Consider the following 24,444-nt stretch of genomic DNA (forward strand, 5'->3'; position numbering starts at 1 on the left):
AATACTCTTTTAAGAGTATTTCATTGTCTGTGTTTATTGTAGTGCAGAAGTGCTGCAGTCATTTTGCACTCTACAGTGTCCTACAGACAGCAGTGTGATATAAGGCCAGGACGCTTGAGTGACTTGATATCGAGACATTGGACCTCTTTTAGCTTGACGAAGTTAAGGCCTTGGTTTAATGTTTCATCTGAAAAAAGGCACCTCCTGTCAGTGCAATTCTTGCTCAGCCTAAATTTTGTTCTTGGGTCTCCACACATGAAATACCATATATTACACCTGTTTAAATTTCCCAGCTGTCTACTCTCTAGCGAGCACTATTGGACTATCTCTAGAATGAAAAAGGATGAAATGTCACAGAGCTTATGAGGGGCTTCCAGCAGTCCCATTTTGAGTAATTGGGGGAAAAAAGCGATCAGGAGCAAGACACTTTGATTTGTTTATTTTAAAAATTCATTATTAATCCACAAGCAATTACATTATCATACTTGAATTTCAGAGGATAAGATCAAAAATTAATGATACAATTTTTTTCCATAAAAATGTACTCCAATAGCAGTACTTATTAGTACAGTGGTCAAAATTTGAGGATGGGATTTGTTACATGGAAATGTGCAATTATAGTTATGGGATTAGTTGCTTGACAATACTGAGCATTTCGTGTTGACATATACAGTGGCATGCAAAAGTTTGGGCACTCCTGGTCAAAATTTCTGTTACTGTGAATAGCTAAATGAGTAAAAGATTACCTGATTTCCAAAAGACATGAAGTTAAAGATGACACATTTCTTTAATATTTTAAGCAAGATTACTTTTTTTATTTCCATCTTTTACAGTTTCAAAATAACAAAAAAGGAAAAGGGCCCAAAGCAAAAGTTTGGGCACCCTGCATGGTCAGTACTTAGTAACACCCCCTTTGGCAAGTATCACAGCTTGTAAACACCTTCTGTAGTCAGCTAAGAGTCTTTCAATTCTTGTTTGGGGGATTTTCGCCCATTCTTCCTTGCAAAAGGCTTCTAGTTCTGAGAGATTCTTGGGCCGTCTTGCATGCACTGCTCTTTTGAGGTCTATCCACAGATTTTCGATGATGTTTAGGTCAGGGGACTGTGAGGGCCATGGCAAAACCTTCAGCTTGTGCCTCTTGAGGTAGTCCATTGTGGATTTTGAGGTGCGTTTGGGATCGTTATCCTGTTGTAGGAGTGATTCTCTTTTCATCTTCAGCGCTTTTGTTTTCACAGACGGTGTGATGTTTGCTTCCAGAATTTGCTGGTATTTAATTGAATTCATTCTTCCCTCTACCAGTGAAATGTTCCCTGTGCCACTGGCTGCAACACAAGCCCAAAGCATGATCGATCCACCCCTGTGCTTAACAGTTGGAGAGGTGTTCTTTTCATGAAATTCTGCGCCCTTTTTTCTCCAAACATACCTTTGCTCATTGCAGCTAAGAAGTTCTATTTTAACTTCATCAGTCCACAGGACTTGTTTCCAAAATACATCAGGCTTGTTTAGATGTTCCTTTGCAAACTTCTGACGCTGAATTTTGTGGTGAGGACGCAGGAAAGTTTGGAGAAAAAGGGGTGCAGAATTTCATGAAATGAACACCTCTCCAACTGTTAAGCACGAGGGTGGATCGATCATGCTTTGGGCTTGTGTTGCAGCCAGTGGCCCGGGGAACATTTCACTGGTAGAGGGAAGAATGAATTCAATTAAATACCAGCAAATTGTGGAAGCAAACATCACACTGTCTGTAAAACAAAATGCTGAAGATTAAAGGAGGATCACTCCTACAACAGGATAACAATCCTAAACGCACCTCAAAATCCACAATGGACTACCTCAAGAGGCACAAGCTGAAGGTTTTGCCATGGCCCTCACAGTCCCCTGACCTAAACATCATCGAAAATCTGTGGATAGACCTCAAAAGAGCAGTGCATGCAAGACAGCCCAAGAATCTCTCAGAACTAGAAGCCTTTTGCAAGGAAGTATGGATGAAAATCCCCCAAACAAGAATTGAAAGACTCTTGGCTGGCTACAGAAAGTGTTTGCAAGCTGTGATACTTGCTAAAGGGGGTGTTACTAAGTACTGACCATGCAGGGTGCCCAAACTTTTGCTTTGGGCCCTTTTTCCTTTTTTGTTATTTTGAAACTGTAAAAGATGGAAATAAAAAAAAGTAATCTTAAAATGTTAAAGAAATGTGTCATCTTTAACTTTGTCTTTTGGAAATCAGGTCATCTTTTACTTGCTTAGCTATTCACAGTAACTTTTGCATGCCACTGTATCACATTAACAAGTATAAGTATATCATAAGATTTGGTCTCACCGGTAACTGAGCTGCTCGTTGCATATATTTCATGACCATCGTCTGAGGCATTCTGTGAATGAAGTACTGCAGTAAGAGTATAATATAGAAAGGCTAAATTTGAAACCTATTTTTAAATTTGTAAGTATGTGGGAAGCAATGTTATATATCAGCACTGGTTAGCTGCATTGACTGGTCATCTGTTGATTTGGAAGACCCATCTAGAATTATACGTCTTAACATTTTGTGAGGAAAATATTATCATTGATTTAAGTTAAGTGGGAAATGTGACAGAGTCCTTGGAAAAAATAGTAGAACGTCAGTAGTTTTTGGTGCTTTTAATAATTCAGCAAATTTGGGCAGAAAAATTGAAACTAAAGAGTGAAGCAAGTGGTAAATCAGTCGGGTGGGTTTATTCTCACCGGAACATAGGAGGCTGAGGGATGACCTTATAGAGGTTTGTAAAATTGAGGGGCATAGATCAGATAGATATTCAGTCTTTTTCCAGGGCAGGGTAGTCTAGAATTAGAGGGCACAGGATGGTGAAGGTGAGAAATTTAAAGATTTGAGGGGCAATCCTGTACATTGCAGGATAAACATCTCTAGTGAGAGCAGTCCAGAAAGGTGAAACTTTTGTTAGCTGTTTGAAAGTGAACATTCAGATACAGAAAGCAGCTATCTGATTTTTTAAACTGCTTTGGAGTCATCTGGATTTAGAAGACTGGTTATTGAGGAGTTTTTTTTTTAAAGCTTTTGAATCAAATGTAACTATGTCAGTCGGCCTGGACTGCTTTATGTGTTATTTTCTAATCCTAAATTCAAATGATGACTTCTGCAAGATTATTTGGTATTTAAAGAATAAGCTGAGAGTATCTCATGACATTACACAGGATATACATTCATTTTCAAACTTGAGAAAACCTAGGATTAACTATTGCATTCAATGTTCTAAGTGAGTAGAGCTGTTGAAATGTTTGACCATTATAGAGTTACCACAGAAGGTCACAGGAAATCTGGTCATGTTTCTTGAGGAATAACTAAACTATTTGGTTTTATGGATGTGCAGTTTTGTGTCTTTGCACATTTTGGCATTTGGTTTGAAATATCGCTCTGGGGCTTTTGGAGATACCATGTGAATTTTTGATTTTGGGGAGGTTTTAGCAGCATGAGGAAGATTGATATGACTAACCATTTTACCATTCTACTCCTGTGTAGTTTTGCAAGTTAAAAGTTGAGATATAATTATGAGCTTAGATAAGGAGCCCACCAGTACGAGTATAAAAAAAGATCTGCAAATACTGGTAAATAGAAAATATGTAAGGAGAAAGGGCAAGCTTTTGCTTGCATTCCCCTAAGAACTGAATACTGCAAGCCTGTTTGAAGAGTAAGGGCAATAAGGATTATGGTGGGGGAAGAGGGAAGGAATAGATGACATCATTCTCTTTCCACAGATGCTGTTTTTCCAGCATTTCCTGTTTTTTTTTCCCCCCAGATTTCCAGCATCATTGGAAAGCAGACTATGAACTGAATATCTCAAACTTAATAAGATAGAAAAATATCTGAATGCAGCCACAACAAAGCAGCTAAAGATGGCAAATAGTTAAAATGATGAAAAGTTTAAAAGAAAGGTGCTGAAATGAAAACAGGAAGTGCTGGAAATGTATATGAACTAAGGAAGTCCTAAAAAGGGAAAAGCAAACCAAATAATTTTAGTGCAGTGTCTTTCCTAGCCTTTGGCTAGAGCTGTGTTTATCAGTCTACTTTTGAAATGTCAGCTTGCTTTGATGCTCCCATAATGACCACAAAATGTATTCTACCCCCCACCCCCCACATGTGACTTGATATTAAAAAAAAATTGAGGTTGTGGAAGTTGGCGGCATAGGTATATATATATGGTTGGAAAGGAAGTGGTTGAGGTCCACAGTTGTTGAAGTTATGCTCAGGACAGTGGGTTGCAGAATGTTGCAAATAATGGAACAATCCAGCAAGCCAATAATGGGACAGAATTGGAGGGGAAATAGATGTGAGCCAGGAGACGATCAGGACAACATAACCAGAAGGAATGAAGATATTCCACATTGTTACCAAATCTTCTTTTGACATCTCCTCATTATACCATACTATTTTATAGTATTATATTAGTACATTGTAGTAAAAGTTATATTGGAGTCCTAAAACTTGTTAAATCACAACATGTAAAAGTTTTTATATTGCATGACCCAAATGTTCAATGTTTATAGATGAGGTTATTTGCCTTTTATAAAAAAAAACTCAGAAATTTGTCAGGCTTTTTTTTTAATGCTTCGTGATTTCTCAAATTTGAAGGTTCATATGTATGTTTTGTTTTATTGTTGCTCATAAAAAATGTTTTGCCTCGGGACTTGCCTTTTCTTTAAAAAAAAAGGCATCTTAGTGAGCAGATTTGTCCCTACTAAGAAATGGTTCTAGGAATTAAAGATCACCACCTTCTGTAGTATTCATATTCTGCTGTGAAATAAAGGTGGTTCCTGAAGTTGGAGTGATCAGATATATGTACATATCTTGGGGTTGTAATGTTACAGCATTAACAAGTATACTTTAGGTGTAATATGATGCATTTAAAAAAAAATCCTTCCATGCCTCCATATTTTTTCATTGATCACTTGTGTCCCTTAAAATTGAAGAGCTAGTAGATTGCAGCCTAAGAATTCTGTTGCATACCGTGTACTGGTGTTTGGGTATGATGCCTCATGCTCTCTTGTATTCCCCTGTGAATATGATGCATATTGAGCTTATGAATATCATAGTTTTTGATTCTGTGTTTGTTGCAGAACAAATTTTGGGGTATTGCATGTTAATCAGAGGTTTAAATTCATTCGCTATTGTTCCTTGAAAGCATGAGCTCAAAAGATGAGGAATGACTGGTTTCTGATCGTATTGTTCATCCTGCTGACTGTTCCAAATCATTGAACTAAACCAATTTGCATTCTTTTAGTGATGTTATGCTAAAACTGTCAGCGTTGCAGGCAATGTATCTTTCCTTGTTTAAAATCTCATTACAAAAGAAACACGATCATAACAAGTGAAAGAGAAGTCATAAGTTCCCGTGAGAATGAGAGACAACATGTGTAAATTGGTAACTTGGTTTGTTATTGTCACATGTACTGAGGTATAGTGAAAAACTTTGTTTTGCATGCCATCCATACAGATCATTTCATTACAACAGAAAACAATAACAATGCAGAATAAAGTGTTAGTTACAGAGAAAGCGCAGTGCAGGCAGACAATATGCAAGGTCATAACAAGGTAGATTGAGAGGTCAAGAGTCCAATTTATCGTACTGGGGACCATTCAATAGTCTTATAACAGTGGGATAGAAGCTGTCCTTGAGCCTGGTGGTATATGATATCACTGTCAAACTTCCTTCTGTCAATGAGATTTAGAAGAAGCAATAGCTAGGCAATTGTAAAGTGCACAAAAACTGCTATATAATTGGATGTTATGTATGTTTCTTGCCTTGATTTTAACTAATTTTGTTATTATCTTGTGTTCATCTCAGAGTATCATATCATGGCCCTTCCAATTATTGCCCTTTCTCATCACCTTTTAACCTCTCCTGCAGTTAAAGCCTTAATTTCCACAAGCAGTTTTCACAAGTGTCCTCATAAATCTAGCTTGTTTTTTTCTCATCGATATTTAAATATATGTTCCTTATATTGGAATGCTCAGAACTGTACACAATGTCAGATTAACTCTGGGCATACCACCATGGACGTCCACAAAGAGGAAGTTCCCTGCTAGTCAACTGCCAAATTGGCTTGATTTCACTGCTGGTGTGTATCCAATCCTTGTAGAGCAGGCCACTGAATCTGCATGATTGGCATTAAGATGGAGTAGTTGAGAGATAAAGGTTTGCAACCACTGTCATGATGCACCACTAGATAGAGAAGTGTCACCCCAGCAGTTCCTGCAAATGCTGTTGCCCTTGATGGAGTAAGAAAACTAGCTGTATCATAGTTATGAGGTTTTTTTTCCTTGATTGTTGATTTAAATGTTTTAATTTTTAAAAATTTTATTTACAGCATGGTAACAGGCCCTTCTGGTCCAACGAGTCCGCGCCACCCATTTTAGATCCCAAATTAACCTACCCGTACGTCTTTGGAATGTGGGAGGAAACCGGAGCACCCAGCGGAAACCCACGCAGACATGGGAAAACGTACAAACTCCTTACAGACAGCGGGAATCGAACCCCGATCGCTGGCGCTGTAATAGCATCGCGCTAACCACTACGCCACTGTGCCTCCCACCACAACAACTTTCTTGAAGTTGTTATGTGTATTTGAGAAAATCTTTCTTCTTGTAAAAGTTAAATACCAACTGTGCACTGCTTTACCACAGCATGGTTTCTGGCATTGAAAGAAACCATTATCTTGCTCAATTTAACTGAAAAGCTCACAATAGAGAGAGTATTAATTGCAGCAAAAAACTGCAGATGCTGGAAATCCAAAACAAAAACTGAAAATGCTGGAAGCACATGGGTCAATTGGAATCAGTCAAAAGAGCAACAGAGCTGATGCTTTGGATCAAGAAATCTTCATCAGATCTGGAAAAGTGAGAAGCCAAGTGTGTTTTGAGTTAGAGGGATGGGGAGAAGGAGAGAGCAGAAGGAATGCCTGTGATATGGTTTTTCCAGTGTAGGGGTGACCTCATTGTGAGTACTGAATGCAGTACACTGAATTGGAAGAAGTGCATGTGAATTGCTGCTTCAGGTAGAAGAACTTTTAAAGGAATATTGTAAAAACCAATAATCCGGCATCCTCGGGACTTCAGCTGTCTAGCAGATTTTTTTGGGATATTGGATGTTACTCCTATTAAAACACAATTCACTTTTATCTCACACTTTGCATAGTAGCGTAATAAATTTTCCAGCAAAACCAATGAGTTTAAAGGAAGCTGGAAACTGAGCCCCGTTCAGTTTAAAGGGAGCAGGAAATAGAACACGGTGCATATTAGCTTGTCAGAAGATATGATGTGTATTAGCACTTGCCTTCAGCTGAATTCTTCATTTCTTGAAATGCCTTCAACTCTTCAATTCTCTTCCTAAATCTCACCACTTCTCAAACTTCATCCTTAATTATGCCCTAGTAAGTCCTTGTGTGGCTCAGTGTCAGAGTTTGGTGGTGCTCTTGAAAAGCTTCCAAGAACATTGATGTGTTGAAAATCTATAAATACATGTTCAAATTGAGGGAGCACATTATTCTCCATAAGGAATTCAGAATGACCCCTAATTTAATTAGCTGAAATTGCGTTCCGATTCAGCCGCAGAAATGAATAGCTCTGTGCTAAAGCAGAGGCCCCTTGGTTTCTCGAAACGTGGGGCCATATCTTAACTACTTTGGTGAACTAAGGTCAGGTCAGAGGTTAAATTGCCAAAAAAAAGTCTGGAACAGGCTCAAGGCCCATCCTCTTCTGGATTTGAGCCTAGGGACATTCTTCCCATGGGTAGTTTGGCATTGAAATATTATAATGAAGCTGGCCTTAATTTTAAGTGAGTCTGTTTATAACAGCAGGCAGGAAAGGGAAACCCAGCAGGTGAATGTAAATGAAAAGGGTTGAATCGATGAGATGAGGGCCTTCTGCACCACTGCTTGTGTATCAGAAAAAGCAGAGACCAAATGAATTTACTAGCAACGCTGTTATACTGTGTTTCTAGGCTGTTCAACAGTCTCCTCATCCTGTTCTGAACTTGCCTTTGTGCTAAAATCCAGGCCGTTGTTTACAGACTTATTGAGCTCTTGCTCCCAGTAGGAAGGCTGACCGTTCTGTGTTGTTTATACATGAGGAAACAGCTGGAATTGGCAGGCTATGTATCTACCCAGTTTTATTATATATTGTCAGGAAAGGACAGTCAAGTGACTGAATATTTGAGATAAGATGCAAAATATTTATTTCTTAGTCACGTGTACATGGAAACACACAGTGAAATGCATCTTTTTGCATTACTGAGAATGTGCTGGGGGCAGCCCGCAAGTGTTGCCACTCTTCTGGCGCCTGTAAGGTAGTTTTTTTGTTTGCTAATACTATGTCTTTGTAGTTGTTAAAGTTGTACGGTAGTGTGCCTTTTTTTTAATGGTCAGTAAAATCAACCAGTGAACTTGTAGAACAAATAATGTGGCAATACTGTACAAAAATGAGTCTGAAATCTTAATGTTTGTTGTAAGAAAAAAGGTTCTGCAAAATAATACCATTTTGCTTTTAGTGCATGTTGAGTTGATAGTGGTTCATGAGGACACAGTATCCATAACAAGAATTTTTCAATGTGAAATCAAAGCTTTTTAACTCTACTGTGCAATAGAAAGCCACTTTTGCACCAGATTCAAAAGGTAATAGGTTCAGGTCTTGCTCCAGGGCTTCTGCAAGTTCAAATAATTTTGGGTGGCTTGATTTTATAAATGTTTGAAGATAAAGGTAATTGGTTTATTAATGTCACATGTACCGAGATATAATGTAAAACTTTGTTTTGCATGCCATCCATACAGATCATTTCAAAACCTAAGTATATCAAGGTGGTACAAAGGGAAACACATAAACAATGCAGAATATAGTGTTGCAGTTACAGAAAAAGTGCAGTGCAGGTAGACAATAAGATGCAAGGGCCATGACGAGGTAGACTGTGAGGTCAAGAGTTCATCTTTGTTGTACAGTTTCTTTGTGGTCAAATGGTTGATTGGACTTAAAGAAATAGTAAAACTAATGTCACCTGATGTGGCGAGGTTGGGAACTAAAATACTCTTTCTTTCAGAGTGGTAACACTTATTCCTTCACTAGTACTACCACAAGATCTGAAATGTTGCTCACCTTAACTTAAGAACTTCTGTATCCTTCATGAAAATGAAGACTAGAGCATGTACTTGTAAATCTGGTTCACCACACACACACACACACACACACACACACACACACACACACACACACACACACACTCACTCATAAAAGATGCAATGAAATGTGATGTACTTTTTAAGTTTTGTTGCTTCACAGAAATTGGAGATTATAATTTTTTTCACCAGTCATTTGGCCATAGGTTGTGTGGATTATATCGTTCCAAGAGGCATTGATGAAATCTTATGGATATCTTGATACTGGATCGTTTCTAGATTTCTTGAATGTTAGATTTGTCCCTGCCACTCAATTACACAATGACATACCTCAATATGCACTGCAGGTAGTAAGCCTTCACTATTTTTGTAATTCCCTAGCCCATGGATTCTTACAATGAATTGGAGCTGGAGGGGCAAAAATGATACCTAGAACTTGTCTGTCACGTCCTTGATATTAACTTGATGTCAAGAGGCATTGTTAAGGATGAGCAAAGCTCTTGTCCGGGTTATTCCCTGTACTATGTTGTTTGCTCAATTGAGAGAGAAATGTTGTGATGTAGTCTTGGAAGAGTAATCTAGTCATCCCGCCTTTTTGCAAAATTGACACACTACAGTTGAGTATCCCTTTGGAGCCTTTGAGTTCTCTGGGTGGTAAATTAAGAGAAATTTAAGCTTGCAGTCATCCTTGGTATTGCTTCCAAGGAGAAGAATAAATCTCTCTTTAGCTATCTTGAAGCCTGGAGTAGTTTTCTCATCCCTTGAATGACCATGCATGAGGACCTTATCTTCTAAAAGAGCTCTGTCTTGCTCACGTTAAGCACTTATTTTTATATATAAAAAAGCCGCTACTCTGCTTATTTTCTTACAACCTGGAAGGAGACTATTTGACCCATTGTTTTCTGAGCCAGCATAGATTCAATCACATTCCCCCTACAAATTAATTTCTTGGGAACATTTTCTGCCACCATAGTATCTGCACTTGCTGTCTCCCCTACAAGATGTTATGTAGTTTTTCACATTCACTTGAAATGCTCCAATCAGCCATGGCTGGCCTTGTAAGTGTCAGTATCTTAAGAAGATCTGCCACCCTGCTTTGTGTTCTTTCAACTCTTGGCACGAATACCTTGCTTTTCATGGATCATCATCAAACTCAGGTGCACATACAATTGATTCAGATCTTCTTGCCACCACTTCATCCTTCATCTATTCTTTTCATTATAACTTACTTGCCCTTTGTAACACACATTGCAATTCCAGGGTGATGTTTTGGGCACCAAGCTTAATTTTGTTCATGTTGTTAAGGAGTTTTTGCACTGTCAACACTGCAACATTTAACAAGTCACTGATGTCCACCAACACTCACCATTTTAACTTCTACTAATGACATCCAGCTTAGCATTAAAGGTTATAGCATGTTGTGACATCTCAGAGAAGGTGCAATCCTCAGGACTGCTGGGGCATTCTGAAGCCATTTTGAACGATGCACAGAATAAATTCGGCTATGTTCTGGTGATTGCCGAACTTTTCATTGCCAAAAAAGCTTCAAAAATTGTGCACTTGTCCATGATATAATAGACGGCAAATTCATAAATTGAATATTTATAACGTGAGAAATACTGTACCTATAATTGATCTGAGCATTGTTTGCTTTAAGTGGTAGTTTGACCAAAAAAAAGCTGTCTTTAAGAGGTACTTTCGAAAACTGAAGCAATTTTTTTAAAGTAACTTAGAATGAGTTTGGGGTTCTGGGTGTGTTTTTTCTGCACGTAGTGGCCAGACTATGCAGAGTAAAAACAAAACAGAATGAATTTTGCTTGTACACAATAACTGTAGGTTCACTTTCTGTCAATAGCCAGTAACTAAATAATGCAATATTTTAAACAATTGCATTAATTCTGTAATTAATTTTGCATAATGTATCTGTATAGACTTGAAGTATTTTAAGTTTTTAAATGGTTTATTATGTTGCAGTGTGCTAGTTCACATGAAAGCTTATGCCTTTTTATCATTTTGCTTGATCAGAAATTGTGTGGCATGATTTAGATGTGTGGTGATACATAATTTTCAGAGCTCTAGACTACAGTCAACCAAGAGTAGTCTGTCACAGATGGGAATAATATTTGATTTGCCTTTTATTCAGTTTATGTTTTGAATTTGTTATGTTTTGAGACTTCTCCAATGTGGTATCTTTCTGGTTCAATCTGAAGCAGTTGGAAGCTATTTTTCTGTGCCTGAGGAACATTACATACACAAGGTAGCTGACTATGGAGGCATTGTGTGCTGTCCCTTTATGTGCCTAGAGTGGCAATGTGTGAAAGTATGTTGATGCTGCTTTTACATTGACTCTGCAATTATAATTGGTTGAAGAATTGCTGAAGATGTGGTTTTCTATTCTGCTCTATAACTTTAAGCTGTTGCGTCAATTAAACTGCATGCTGGATTCCCATCCTGTTAGTTATGTTCCATAATATTATTTATTTTAATATTTGCCTCCAATTCTTTGGAATTGGTTCCGGAGCAGCATTATGTTGGTGCAAACCATAAACTAGTAACTTGTTTTTGAGCATTTATATTGCTTAGGATAAGATAAGATCTTTATTAGTCACATGTACATTGAAACACAGTGAAATACATCTTTTGCGTAGTGATTTTTTGGGGGGGGGGGGGGGGGAGCCTGCAAGTGTTGCCATGCTTCCGGCGCCAACACAGCATGCTCATAACTTCCTAACCTGTATGTCTTTGGAATGTGGGAGGAAACCAGAGCACCCGGAGGAAACCCACATAGACATGGGGAGAACGTACAAACTCCTTGCAGACAGTGGCCGGATTTGAATCCGGATCGCTGGCACTGTAAAGCATTATGCTAACCACTATGCTACTGTGCCTGCAAGGTCATAACGAAGCAGATTGTGAGGTCAAGGGTCCATCCTATCGTACTAGGGAACCATTCAACAATCCCATAACAGCGGGATAGAAGCTTTAATGATGTTTGTATTTCTAGCACTTGGGAACGCCACTAGCTGCTTGATACCTAAAGAAAAAAAGGTGTGGATTGTTAAGCCAGGAAAACTTGATTTTAAAATTATACACACCTATAGTTTCCAGCTTTAGTGCTTCTTTCATTTTTTACTTTGAGAATTCTGTGCAAAATCTGCATGGCAGAAGCCAGCAGTACTCCCGGGCCTCTCAGCACAACAGAAAATCACAAGGTTATTGTATGTGTGGATTTATTTTGACCTCCTCCAGAATATAGAACAACCTCTTGAAGTTGTTTATTTTTCCCTCTGTTCTTCTTCCTCCATCCCAACCAGACTGCCCTTTGTAAATGAACTCAAGTAGCATTGTTATATCAGTGCTGTTTCTAACAAAACAAATAACATGCCCAGCTGTCCAACAAAACAAAAACTTTATGGACTAACCTCACTAGTAAACTATGACTATAAAATCTTAACTAACGTTCTAGCCCTGAGGCTTGGGAACATGCAACTCCACCTGGCTCTCAATGGCCAGATAGGATGTCTGTGGACAACAGTTGCAACTGTATGAGCCATTTTGGAGGATCAAATGACTCAACCTTCAGAATTCCTAATAATACAACTGCAATTTCTCTTTGTGATTCTGCTCTTGAGGATGCAGGGATCATTCTAGTAAATCTTTCCTGCGCTCTCTCCAAGGGCAATATACCTTTTCTATGATGCAGATCCTGGAACTGTTCACTGTACTTCTGGTCTCACCAGGGTTTTCTATTGAACCTGATGCAAAGGACAGAATTCTGTTAGCTTTTTTGCATTTTTCCATTGTTGATCATCGCAATTTGGTTGTCTGTGTACAAAGATCATCCAAGGCTTCTGACATAATACTCAGTGGGATAGGGTGAGCCTGTGGAGAGCAGAACAAGTTTGCTGTTTTTGGGTTGATTACTATTCACCAGAAATGAGTAAAGGTTAAAGATATAGCAACATTTAAGCAAATATAAAACCAGGGGACGAAAAGAAAGGAGAAAAGGGAACAACTGTGAGAGGGTGAATGGCAAGGATTGATGGCAAAAGGGTTTGGAAGGGAACTGATAAAGAAGCAAAAGATGGATTTAGGAGAGGAATAACTGGAAAAAGCAGAATCATTATCTAAATTTGTTAAATTCTTTGTCTAAAAGGCTACACTTTATCAAATCAAAAGATAAGGCACTGCTTCTCAAACTTGTGTTGAGCTTCGTTGGAGAATGCAGGTTGAGCTCAGAATAGTGGTAGGATGGAGAATTAAAATGACAGATTACTGGAAGCTTAGATTACACTTGTGAACCGAATAATTAGCAAAAGGGCTCACACAGTTTGCATTTTCTGTCACTAATGCAGAGAAAAGTCTTGAGCAGTGAATATGCACATTTCATTCTGATTTCTTCACAGACTGAGGGGTGTTAAATTAGACCATGCGTCATGTCTAAGAAGAGTTTCCTTTGTTCCAAGGATTTTCCAATAGTAAAATTAGTAGGTAACTCTTCTCCCCAAAATGCCAGCAGGTGATAGTTTATTTAAAACTATATGCAATCCCATTTTCTTTTCTTTTTTCCCCACATCTTGCTTACTGTAAAATGGCTCCAATTATTTACTTTTACCTCCCTAACTATAACTTCATTTTTCTGTTATTACTCCAGTTAATATTTGCTGCATTTTGAGGAATACTCAGAACTACATTTGATATTCCAACTGTGACCTAACTGATGTATCATAATAATTTCTTTTATAGTCTGTGTCCTATTAATAATAGCCAGAATCTCATTCTACTTGCTGACCTTTTTTGTTATAATATCTGCACACCTACATATCTCCATTCTTAAGTGGATTATCATTTAGCATCCATTTTCTTTGGTTGTTTTGCCACTGAACCTCTGCTTTGAATAGCTTCTGCCATCCATCTATTTCCCCTGAAAATGTCTGGTACTTTGCCAATGCCCTTATTTGGTAACAGCAGACATAAATATTCTGATGCAGGTTTTCAACCCAAAATGTCGACAATTCCTTTCCAACAACAGATGCTGCTTGACCCACTGAGTTCATCCAGCAGATTGTGTTTTTTTTGTTCCAGAATCTGCAGTCTCTTATGTCACCACAATTATCATTCTCATTGGCACTCTTGCCTCTGAATCAGAATGTCAAAGAATCTTCACACTCCAGAACTAAAATGCTTACTTTAACCATGCATTTCAGTGCAAGAATGAGAGAGTATTACATTGAAAGACTTAACCATGCAGTTATCTTTCAATTAATATCATGTGCCTTGATTTTTGTGATCAGTCTCTTGTACAGTATTTTGTAAAGTACTTTGTGGAAACCCACACATAACATTTACTGTATTTGCCTTATCCATGAGTTCTGTTTATCTCAAAATGACCTATTGGGCCTGCCCTTCACAACCCTCTGGTCTTGACTAATTTCATTCCAAATTATGGATTTGGGTTTTTCTACTACATCATTCTCCCCACACCTCCTAAATCCCTTTCTTGAGCTCCCCTCCTCCTTTGTGAAAACTCATCTTCAGCACTGGGAAATTTACATTCTTGGATGTTCTCACTGTCTTTCTTTCAATGAGCTGCATATAATTTCATACCAAAAACTTCTTGTACAGTTTAAAACAAACTTGGGGAAATAGATCCCTGTTGATTTTAAAGGGAGTGTGGGAAACAGAACCCTGGTGAATAAAAACAGCAAGGCCAAGTGGAGCAAGTATCATCAAGGGAACTTCATGGAAGTAGTGATCATAACTTAAGGTGCAAGTCTGGAGAGTTTAAAAGGAACACTAGAAACAGTCCTGGTGAGCAAAAGATACCTCAGAATCAGCACGAGTAAGTAAAAGGAGTATGGGACCAGCTCCGCTGAATGTAAAGGTTGCATGGGCGTAGATCCAGTGAGTTTAAAAGAGCACAAGAAAGAGATTCTGGGTGAGTAGATGGAACACGGGAAACAGAATATTGCTAAGTAAACGAGGTAAAGGGAAATGGAGCCCCAGAGAGTTTAAACTAAGAGCCAGAAAATTTAAGTAGTTACTTCTAAAATTGAAATTAATTTAATTGTAATAAAAATATATTCTTTTTCTGTTAATTGTTAATCTAATAAGTAAAGGCATGTGAACTCCAGGATGTTTCTTGTGACTATTCCATGGACCAGCAACTAGTGTGAAGGATACTGAAAAACAAATTTGCAGGGAGATTTCAAAGAGATGTGCAAAAGCCATAGTGTAATAATAATAATGAGGGAATTCACCTATTTGTCTGAGTTGAGATCGGGATAGCAAGAACATAAGGGATAAAGAAGGGAAAGACTTTGATGTGTGTTTAGAAGAATTTCTTTGATCTGTACATCTGATTCAATAAGGAAGCTAAGCCTAGTGAAGCTAGTATAAATGGGGGAACATCTAGGAGACTGCAGTTATAATATCTCAAGGTTTAGATCAACTAAGAAGGATGTAGGCCACTCCAAGATAAAAAGAAAAATCACTGAAAGATCGATTTCAATGGGATGAGAACAAATCCACTAGACATGTCAAAGTACAGTACTCCGTTTGCATGGATGAGTGCATCTCCAACAAGCTGAGCACCATCCACAACATCCTAATTTGGAAATATTTTGCCAGTCCTTCCTTGTAGCTTGGGTAAATCCTGGAACTCTGACTCAACAGCAGTGTGGGAGCATCTTCAAGAAAAGGATTGTAGCAGTTCAAGAAAGTGGCTCACTATTTACGTTCTCAATTATGTTCCTATTTTGCCCTTGTTAATACATTTGTGGTGTGTACCTTGTTCAGCATTCATCCATTGCTCTTCTGTTATTTTTGTACCCAGTTAGTCTGAGTTAGGTCCTCTTTACTCTGAGAATTTTAATTAATTTGTTTAGCAACAATTTCCACCAAGGGGTAAGAGAATATAAAACTGGTGATGGTGTTCAAGTCTGGTAATCAGTTTTTTTTTTGCCATATGTATAACAGGATATTACCAAATTGTTGATTAGACTCCATTTGCTCTCCTCCTCCAAATCTTTTGAGCCATGTCCATTTTGAAAGTAAGCTCTCATTGTGTATTTTCAGACTGCCTGATCCTTTCGCATTCCTTACATTTTTTTAAAAACTTTATGCTTTGTAATACATTGCTGCTGCCAACAGCAACTCTCATTTCAGAGGAAGTCCTGTAAAGTAAATGAATTGTATTGTTCTAGACCTGGCTGTTTGCCTAGATTCAGTGCCTACCATTGCCATCTAGCCACAGTTTTACTGGATGCAGAAGGCTAGGCAAGCTGAATCTAGCACCCTAAAGGCATTCAATGTGTCGGAGCAAGCTTTGAGCTGTGCGGAGACATCAGGCAGTGAATCCTGTGATCTCACTTCCCAACACTCTGACAATTAGTTATTAGAGACATTCAAATAGATTTAAATTTTTTAAAATGACAAATTACATAAATTAGTTAAAGGATGTTTTTTTAAATAAAACAACATAATAAAAGAACTCGCCTTATTTCAGAGGATCATGAATGGGGCTGCTGTTCTTTTACCACTATTCCCTGGTGTAAAACTGAGGACTAGAGCTCAAGGAGTCACTGCTCCACTGCTCAGCGTAGTGGAGCGGGCATTCAGATGCGCTGGAAGGCTGTGATGTGTTGAGGCACAAATGGTGGTTCACTTCAGAAATGAATTCAGTTGTAAGCATGATTTGGCCCAATGAGATGGGATTGAGCCATCTAGGTTTTGATGCTTGTCATGTAGTTCAGCAAAGCTGTTTTATACTTGCTGACCAGTAAACGAAGTTGACCATTTGACATTAAAATAATGAAGCGGAATGTTGGCATTGGTCTCGTGCTAAATAGATGAGAGCATTGCTTGCATGTTGTACATGCTTTGACACATGATTTCCATGAAAATTGTTTAAATGCAGATGTAGGATGCACACACAGATGCACAAGTAACAGTCAGTGCTCTTTACCTATTTTTACTAGTAGCTCATATAAATGCATTGTCTCAAACTGCCACGTCATACCATTTCCATATATCTTTCAGCACTTGAATCTACAAGCTTCTTTTCTCCAATATCGACTGCTTGTAAAAATCTCTTACTTTTTCCAGCCTCACCACCAGCTATAAGATACTCATAAACACCTTCCCTCCCTAAAATAGAGTGTTCAGCTGCCATCTGCTATTAGTTACTGAGGTAGCTGAGTGACTGGTGGTCAGTAACTAGATTGAAGAATGTGGTTACTAAAGGTGATCAGCTGCGCTAACTTACACAAGAGCTGAAGTGAACTTGTAACGCACTCTATTCCGAATGCATTTTAAATTCTATGGCACAAAAATCCAGTGCTAATCATTTGCTGCTGGCAATTGAGGTCAAATTTCTTTCCTGTTTACTAGCTTTATGGTTGTTGTGCTTTAACTGCTATGTAATTGTAAAAAGAATGTCAAATACTGGAAATCTAAGCTACTAATAGTAAATGTTGTCTATGCATAGCTATTTAATCATAATGGACAGGGAAGGAAGGTGGAGAGATTAAGTTTTGGGGTAGGACTTGTTGGAGAAATTGTAAAAATGTGACAAATGCACAAAAGGATGGATTACAGTACACATAGTGTTTTAAGTATGTGCTTTTAGATAGCCCAGGAAGATGAAGCTGTAGTGCTTTTGTTGTTCATGCAACTTGGTCCTTTGTGTAAGAGCAAATTGCTTGGGTGCTTGATTTAAATGGCTACTGGGATGTTTAGAATAAAGCATTAAAACATATCATTTGTATCTTAAATGTGGAGAGAAGCGTTAATCGTTTGATAGGCTACGTTAATGTTATTTCTGCATTGTGTATGCTATCTGTCCTTTTTCTGTAATGACCTTATTTCACCTTTTCCTTGCAGGTGTATGTTTCGTTTCCCCAGCACTGTGATAAAGATTACATTTACATCGCTTTATAACAAACAAGAGGTCAAAGAAGAACAGCCAGCATCTCCACCGTCCTTCCACTCTGCCCACAGATCTCACCACTCAAGATTAACATTCCTGATCCAAACATAGACTTGGTCAGTCCTATCCCATCACCCACTGGTACAATCAGGTAGGATACTTGGAAAACACCGAGAGCTTTGTGTCTCTGATGAGATGATAGTTATGTGTCTTTTGAGTTTTCCCGGAGCCCTATCTGCTGGCAGATGGAAGAGATTCTTTGTAAAAATGGCCCAGGATTTTCTGAGAGAGATCATTTATTATTGCCGGAAATGTTACAAACCCCATTTAAATTAATTTTTGACTACTTGTGAACCAATGTATTCTGGTTCTTCACTTTGGAGATTTCTTGGTCTGTTTGTTCAATTTTATTAAACAGCAGATGTATGGGAAGGTTTGTGATCAATTAACTACAAGTTTTGATGATTAAGTTGTCTTTGGAATTTATTCTTCTGTCATGTTCCTCATGATGCAACAGAAGCAATTCATATTATCTAACTTGGATGTTGTAGGAATGAACATGTATGTGGACCAGTTGCATGTAATTTTTGTACCATTCTGCTTGACATGAGGAAATGCCAAGGTTAATCTGGTGGATATGCTTGATGTGACCATATTAGTGTGAATTTTCAACTCATGAAAATTTGGTTTTAAAGGATTTTTTCTTTGTTGAAGTTATTTTTTCCTCAAATGAACAGTGACATTTGGGAGAGGAAAGAAAACTGAGGTAATGAAACATTTTCTACCATTTTTTTAAAAAAAAGCAGCACTTAGGCATTTTCATCTTGTTTGAAACCTCAGTGGAGAAAGAAAGATCATTTAATGTTCAATGAGGTGAAGCTGTTTCTCTCCCCACAGATGTTGAGAACTCCAGAGTATTTTCAACATTTTCTTTGTAAGTTCAGATTTCAAGTGTACTACTTTGGTTTTGTAGATGAATAAGGAATGGGCTAAAAGGAGAAAGTGGGAAATAAGATGGAAATAAAATAGGAAGAAAAGGGCAGGCATATCTTAAAATGTATTTTTAAGAGTTCTGTGACATGATGAGGCAGCTGCAATAATTTTTGATCCAGAAAAGATTGGGGTTGTAGTTGAATGCCTTTTTAAAACAAAATTAACCAGTGATTTTGTGAAGTTTATTGTCTCCTATCACAATCTGAATCTTGGGTACCAGTCACCACAATAAGAGCCCTTTTACTTTTTCAGGCATTGGATTGTAAAGTTAGATTAATTTGTTCTGAGCACTTAAAGACCTCAGCTGAAGTGGCAAGGGCAATATTGGACATGCAGTCAGAAGTGTTTGCACAGCTAGCTGTGGGGGAAAGAGCATTATAGCTGAAGTTGAAAGGGCATGTGACACGTTGTTGTATGGGCTTTGATAATTGCAAAACAAGTTTTCTGTTTTAGTTGGCACTTATGTTATTGACAGACTTTGAACAGCTATTCTAGGATTCCAAACACTTAGAAGCACTCATATTTCAGGGTTGGCAAGGGAAGAATTTCATTCTGCTGCTTGTAGTCCCAGGCTTATCTTCCGTTTTTCATGAAGGTGCTGACTTTATTGTTTGGAAGCAGTAATTCGGCATATTGTAGATAGTGATCAGTTGATATTTGCAGAAGGGTGTTACTCTGAACAGGCTTGTACACATTTTCAGACTGCTTGCATAGTGAGTGCTATACACCATGGTCTTCTGGTTCAGTGCTGAGGAGGTGTTCAGTAAGCTGCAGTGGAAGTGCTTGTTCTATAGCTGGAAGAAATTTAAATTTAGCCCTAGATTCATCAGTATGATAAGGTTTCTGTTTAAGCTACCTTTAGACACAATAACACTATTATCTTCCTTTTTGTTTTGAATGTTTGCTATGAGTCTAAGGCATGAATGTTTGCTTCCTTTAATATTTCTAGAAATCTGAAAACCTCTAGCCATGACGCCAGATCATTGTGCAAGGTTCAAGGGTAAAAAAAAAATTGAATATTTTTTTTATACGCAGATTATTTGTTTTGTTGCTGTCAGTCCCTCTCATGTCAAGAGCTGCTAATTAGGGTAATGGCCCAGTTTTAGGATTGTGTTGAGACTGAAACCTAGAAATTGTTCTACATCTCAGACAAACCAACAAGCTGCAGGGGCAGCAATGTGTTTTTGTGTGGGTGGCCCTTAGCAGAAATTCTGTTGCACATGTGGCCCAAATCAGTGCAAAGTAGAAATGGCCTTGCCCACTAAAGTGCGCAGAGTTTTCCACCACCACCTCAAGTAGGTTGTGGGTCTTGGGTTTGGAGTTACAACTGAGAGAGGCAGGCAGGGGATATGGAGAACTGGAGCATCAGTTGGCAGTGAGGGGATTTGGGACCTTGAGCATTGGGAGGGTCTCATGATTGACTATTGGGAAGTGGCTGGTGTTGGCAACATGATGGGTCCAGGTTGCATTGATGGGAGCTCAAAGGAGATATGTAATGAAGGTAGCAGGAGGGAGAGGCAAGTAGAAATCTTAAAGGGCATTTGATCTGTAAGAGGGTCCTTGACCCACAACCCAGTCAAGCTGGTCTCCATTTAAGTTTCAAGCTTCTGCGTGCCACTTGATGCCACGTTACATTTCTGAACAGCTCTGTGTAATTGTTGCATTTACGTGGTGGATCTGGAACCTTTATTTTCTGGATCTAATTATCATTAATTTTGATTTGTGTCTACTTTATCGTTCAGTTCCGAAGCATGGTCTCTTCTGGTTTATGGAGGTGATTGGTAGCCCATGTGACTCAAATAAATGTGACAGCTTGAAATATGCAACAAGCATAAAAATAATAATGCCAGACAGTTTTTTAAATAGGAACTTGCATAAAGATGGACTTTTACTGCAGATTGAACAGGGGAAAAAAAACTTTCTATTTAAGGGACCATTCTGCACTTTGGCAAATGGACCAAATAAATAAGCTGAAATTAAATGACATACATAAAATCCATAAGACCAGGAGACATAAGAGCAGAATTAGCCATTTGGCCCATCGAGTCTGCTCCACTGTTCGATCGTGGCTGACTTTATTCTTCCTTCTCAACACCATTCTCCTGCCTTCTCTCCATAACCTTTGATGCCTTTACTAATCAAGAACCTATCAACTTCCGCGTTAAATATACGATATGTGGCAATGAATCCTGCAAATTCACCACCCTCTGGCTGAAGTAATTCTTCCTCATCTCTCTTCTAAAGGAACTCACCTCTATTCTGAGTCTGTGTCCTCTGGTCCTAGACTCTCCCACTACTGGAAGCGTCCTCTCCACATCTACTCTTTGCAGGCCTTTCAATATTTGGTAGGTTTCGATGAGATCCCCCCTCATCCTTCTAAACTCCAGCAAGTACAGGCCCAGAGCCACCAAATGCTCCTCGTGTTAACTTTCACTTTCATTCCTGGAATCATATTTTGTAAACATCCTCTGAACCCTCTCCAATGTCAGCACATCCACCCTTAGATATGGGGCCCAAAACTGCTCACAATACTCCAAATGTGGTCTGACCAATGCCTAATAAAGCTTCAGCATTATATCTTTGCTTTTATATTCTGGTCCTTTTGAAATGAATGCTAACATTACATTTGCCTTCCTTACTACTGACTTTACCTGCAAGTTAACCTTTAGGGAATCCTGCACTAGAACTCCCAAGTCCCTTTGCACCTCTAATTTCTGAATTCGCTCCCCATTTAGAAAATAGTCTATGCCTTTATTCCTTCTACCAAAGTGCATGACCGTACACTTCCCTATGCTGTATTCCATCTGCCACTTCTTTGCCCATTCTCCCAACCTGTCCAAGTCCTTCTGCAGACTCCCTGCTTCCTCAGCACTATCTGCCCCTCCACCTATCTTTGTATCATCCACAGACTTGGCCACAAAGCCATCAATTCTGTCATCCAGATCATTAGCATATAACGTGAAAAGTAGCGGACCCAACACAGACCCCTGCGGAACACCACTAGTCACTAGTAGCCAACCAGAAAAGGCCCCCTTTATTCCCACTCTTTGCCTCCTCCCAGTCAGCCAATCTTCTACTTTCCTGTTATACCATGGGCTGCTATCTTGTTTAGCAGCCTTATGTGCGGCACCTTGTCAAAGGCCTTCTGAAAATCCAAGTAAACAACGTCCGTTGACTCTCCTTTGTCTATCCTGCTTGTTACTTCCTCAAAGAATTCCAACAGATTTGTCAGGCAAGATTTCCCCTTAAGAAAACAATGCTGACTTAGGCCTTATTAGTCAGCTTTCATTGATTCCTATACTATTTCCAATTTTTCTCAGTTGGTATTAAAATAGATTTTCCATTTTTGGTTTCAAGAAGTGAATCCATTAGAGTGTGTATATTTAACTGTGGTTATTTGCAACCTGAAGATTCCCTTGTAGTTGACTGAGAGCCCCCCTCCTGTACAAGATCTGCTACATTTCACTTATTCCACATAAACTAATTTTTTGCCAAGTGTTGGGGGCCATGTGCTGGTTGGAAAGCAAATTTGTAACTGTTCTGTAAGTTACTATTGAACTTTCAAATCCTCTTTTTCTCCACCTCTGCTCCCCCACCCCCACACACACACACGGGCTTTAGCCAAGTCAGTTAAACTAGTAACCCAGAGGCATGGACTAATGATCCAGAGACATGACTTCACATCTCACCATGTCAGCTGTGGAATTTATATTCAGTTAATAATCTTCCGTTTATTTAAAAAAAAATCTTAATAATAATCGTGGTATTATTGGATTGTCATAAAAATACATCTGGGTTGCTGTTGTGTGACATGGAAGTAAATCTGCCATCCTTACCATGTAGGGCCTGGATGTGACTCGTAACTACCCACTGAAATGGCTTGGGCAGCTGTTCAACTGTATCAAACTGCCGTATTAAAACTGAAAAAGGATAAAATTAAATGTACTACGCAACTTTGATCTAGGCACTAATTCAGACTGAGCAAAAGTTGCTCTCAGGACAATCAACTTTGCAAAGTCTACTTCATGAAAATCTGGAAGCTGGTGTCAGTTGGAAGAGCTGTCCCACAACCTAATCAAGCAACAGACTGAAACAAAAACAAACTGCTGGAGGAACTTGGCTGCTCAAGCAGCATCAGTCCTGATGCAGGGTTTTGACCCAAAACATTGACAGTCCCTTCCCCCCCCCCCCCCCCCCCCCCCCCCCCCACCTCCCCACCCACAGATGCTGCTTGATTCACTGAGTTTCTCCAACAGTTTGATTTTTGCTGCAGATTCCAGCACCTATAGCCTCTTGTGTCTCCAACAGACAGATTATAGTTGTATTCACAGAATCATATGCAAGATTAATAGCCCCTGGGTATGTCTTGTCCCACTGGCAGGACAAACAAGAGAAGGCAGTATAGTGCTACATATCTGGAAGAAAGTAGCCCTGGGAACCCTCAATATTGACTGCAGACTCTGTAAGGTCTCACTGCATCAAATCAAATATAGGTAAGGATATATCTTGATATCCTTCTTCTGTCCTCCCTCACCTCATGAATGTACCTTCTTGGTGAACAACATTTTAGAAGTAGCACTAAAATTGGGCAAGGCACAAAATATACGGTATTCAGACGGTACAAAGAGTGGCTTGATAATACCATCGCTGGCTGAGTTCCAAAGGACGCCACTGTCAGATGTGGTTTGCAGCAAGTAATGAGCCAACCAACACAATAGAAAACCTACTTGCTTCCTCTTTACCATTCTACCTGTTGCAGAGTGATTTATCTGTGATAGCATTTGTAGAAGAGACCAAAGTCTTGGCCTTGTAGAGACAAAAGTTTTGTATTCACACAGAGTATACCCTCCATTATGTTGTGTAGTAATACATTTTAGCTAAATGCAATAGGCTCAGAACAGATCTGGGAGTTTAGAACTTAGTTTAGAGCATCATTGAGGTGATGTGGATGATCACTTACAGCAGAAATGTACAGCATCACAATCTGTAGCCTCATTGCCTGCCAAATCTCGTATACTATCATTAGAGTGAGGCCAGGATATCAACTTTGGTCTGATGAGAATTGCAAAAGGGTATGCTGGGAACAGTGTAGCTAAAAATGATATGCCAACCAGGTGAAGCTCCAAAGTAGTATGATGTACTTGCCAAACAGCAAAAGGAGCATATAAAGGACAAAGTTAAGTGATTCAACAACCAGTAAGTTGGATTACAGCTCTGCTGACCTCCCATTTCTAGTCGTGAATGATGGTGGACTTTAAACAGATAACAAGAGGTGTAGGGTCCAGGAACTTCCCCATCCTCAATGCCGGTAGGACCCAGCATGTGAGTGAGGCTGAGATGAGGCTGAAGCATTCACAGCTTTTTTTTC

At 38.9% G+C, this 24,444-nt stretch overlaps 1 protein-coding gene across 1 annotated transcript in view; it reads left to right on the forward strand.

Annotated features, from left to right (window-relative positions):
• foxk1 (forkhead box K1) overlaps nucleotides 1–24,444 on the forward strand; it is an 84,631-nt gene that overhangs the window by 13,695 nt on the left and 46,492 nt on the right. Inside the window, 2 exon segments of the mRNA XM_052021963.1 lie at nucleotides 18,038–18,137; nucleotides 18,140–18,234. Of these exon segments, the coding sequence (XP_051877923.1) occupies nucleotides 18,038–18,137; nucleotides 18,140–18,234 (195 nt within the window).

The sequence above is a fragment of the Pristis pectinata genome, chromosome 8 (genome assembly GCF_009764475.1).
Source record: "Pristis pectinata isolate sPriPec2 chromosome 8, sPriPec2.1.pri, whole genome shotgun sequence".
Taxonomy (NCBI): Eukaryota; Metazoa; Chordata; class Chondrichthyes; order Rhinopristiformes; family Pristidae; genus Pristis; species Pristis pectinata.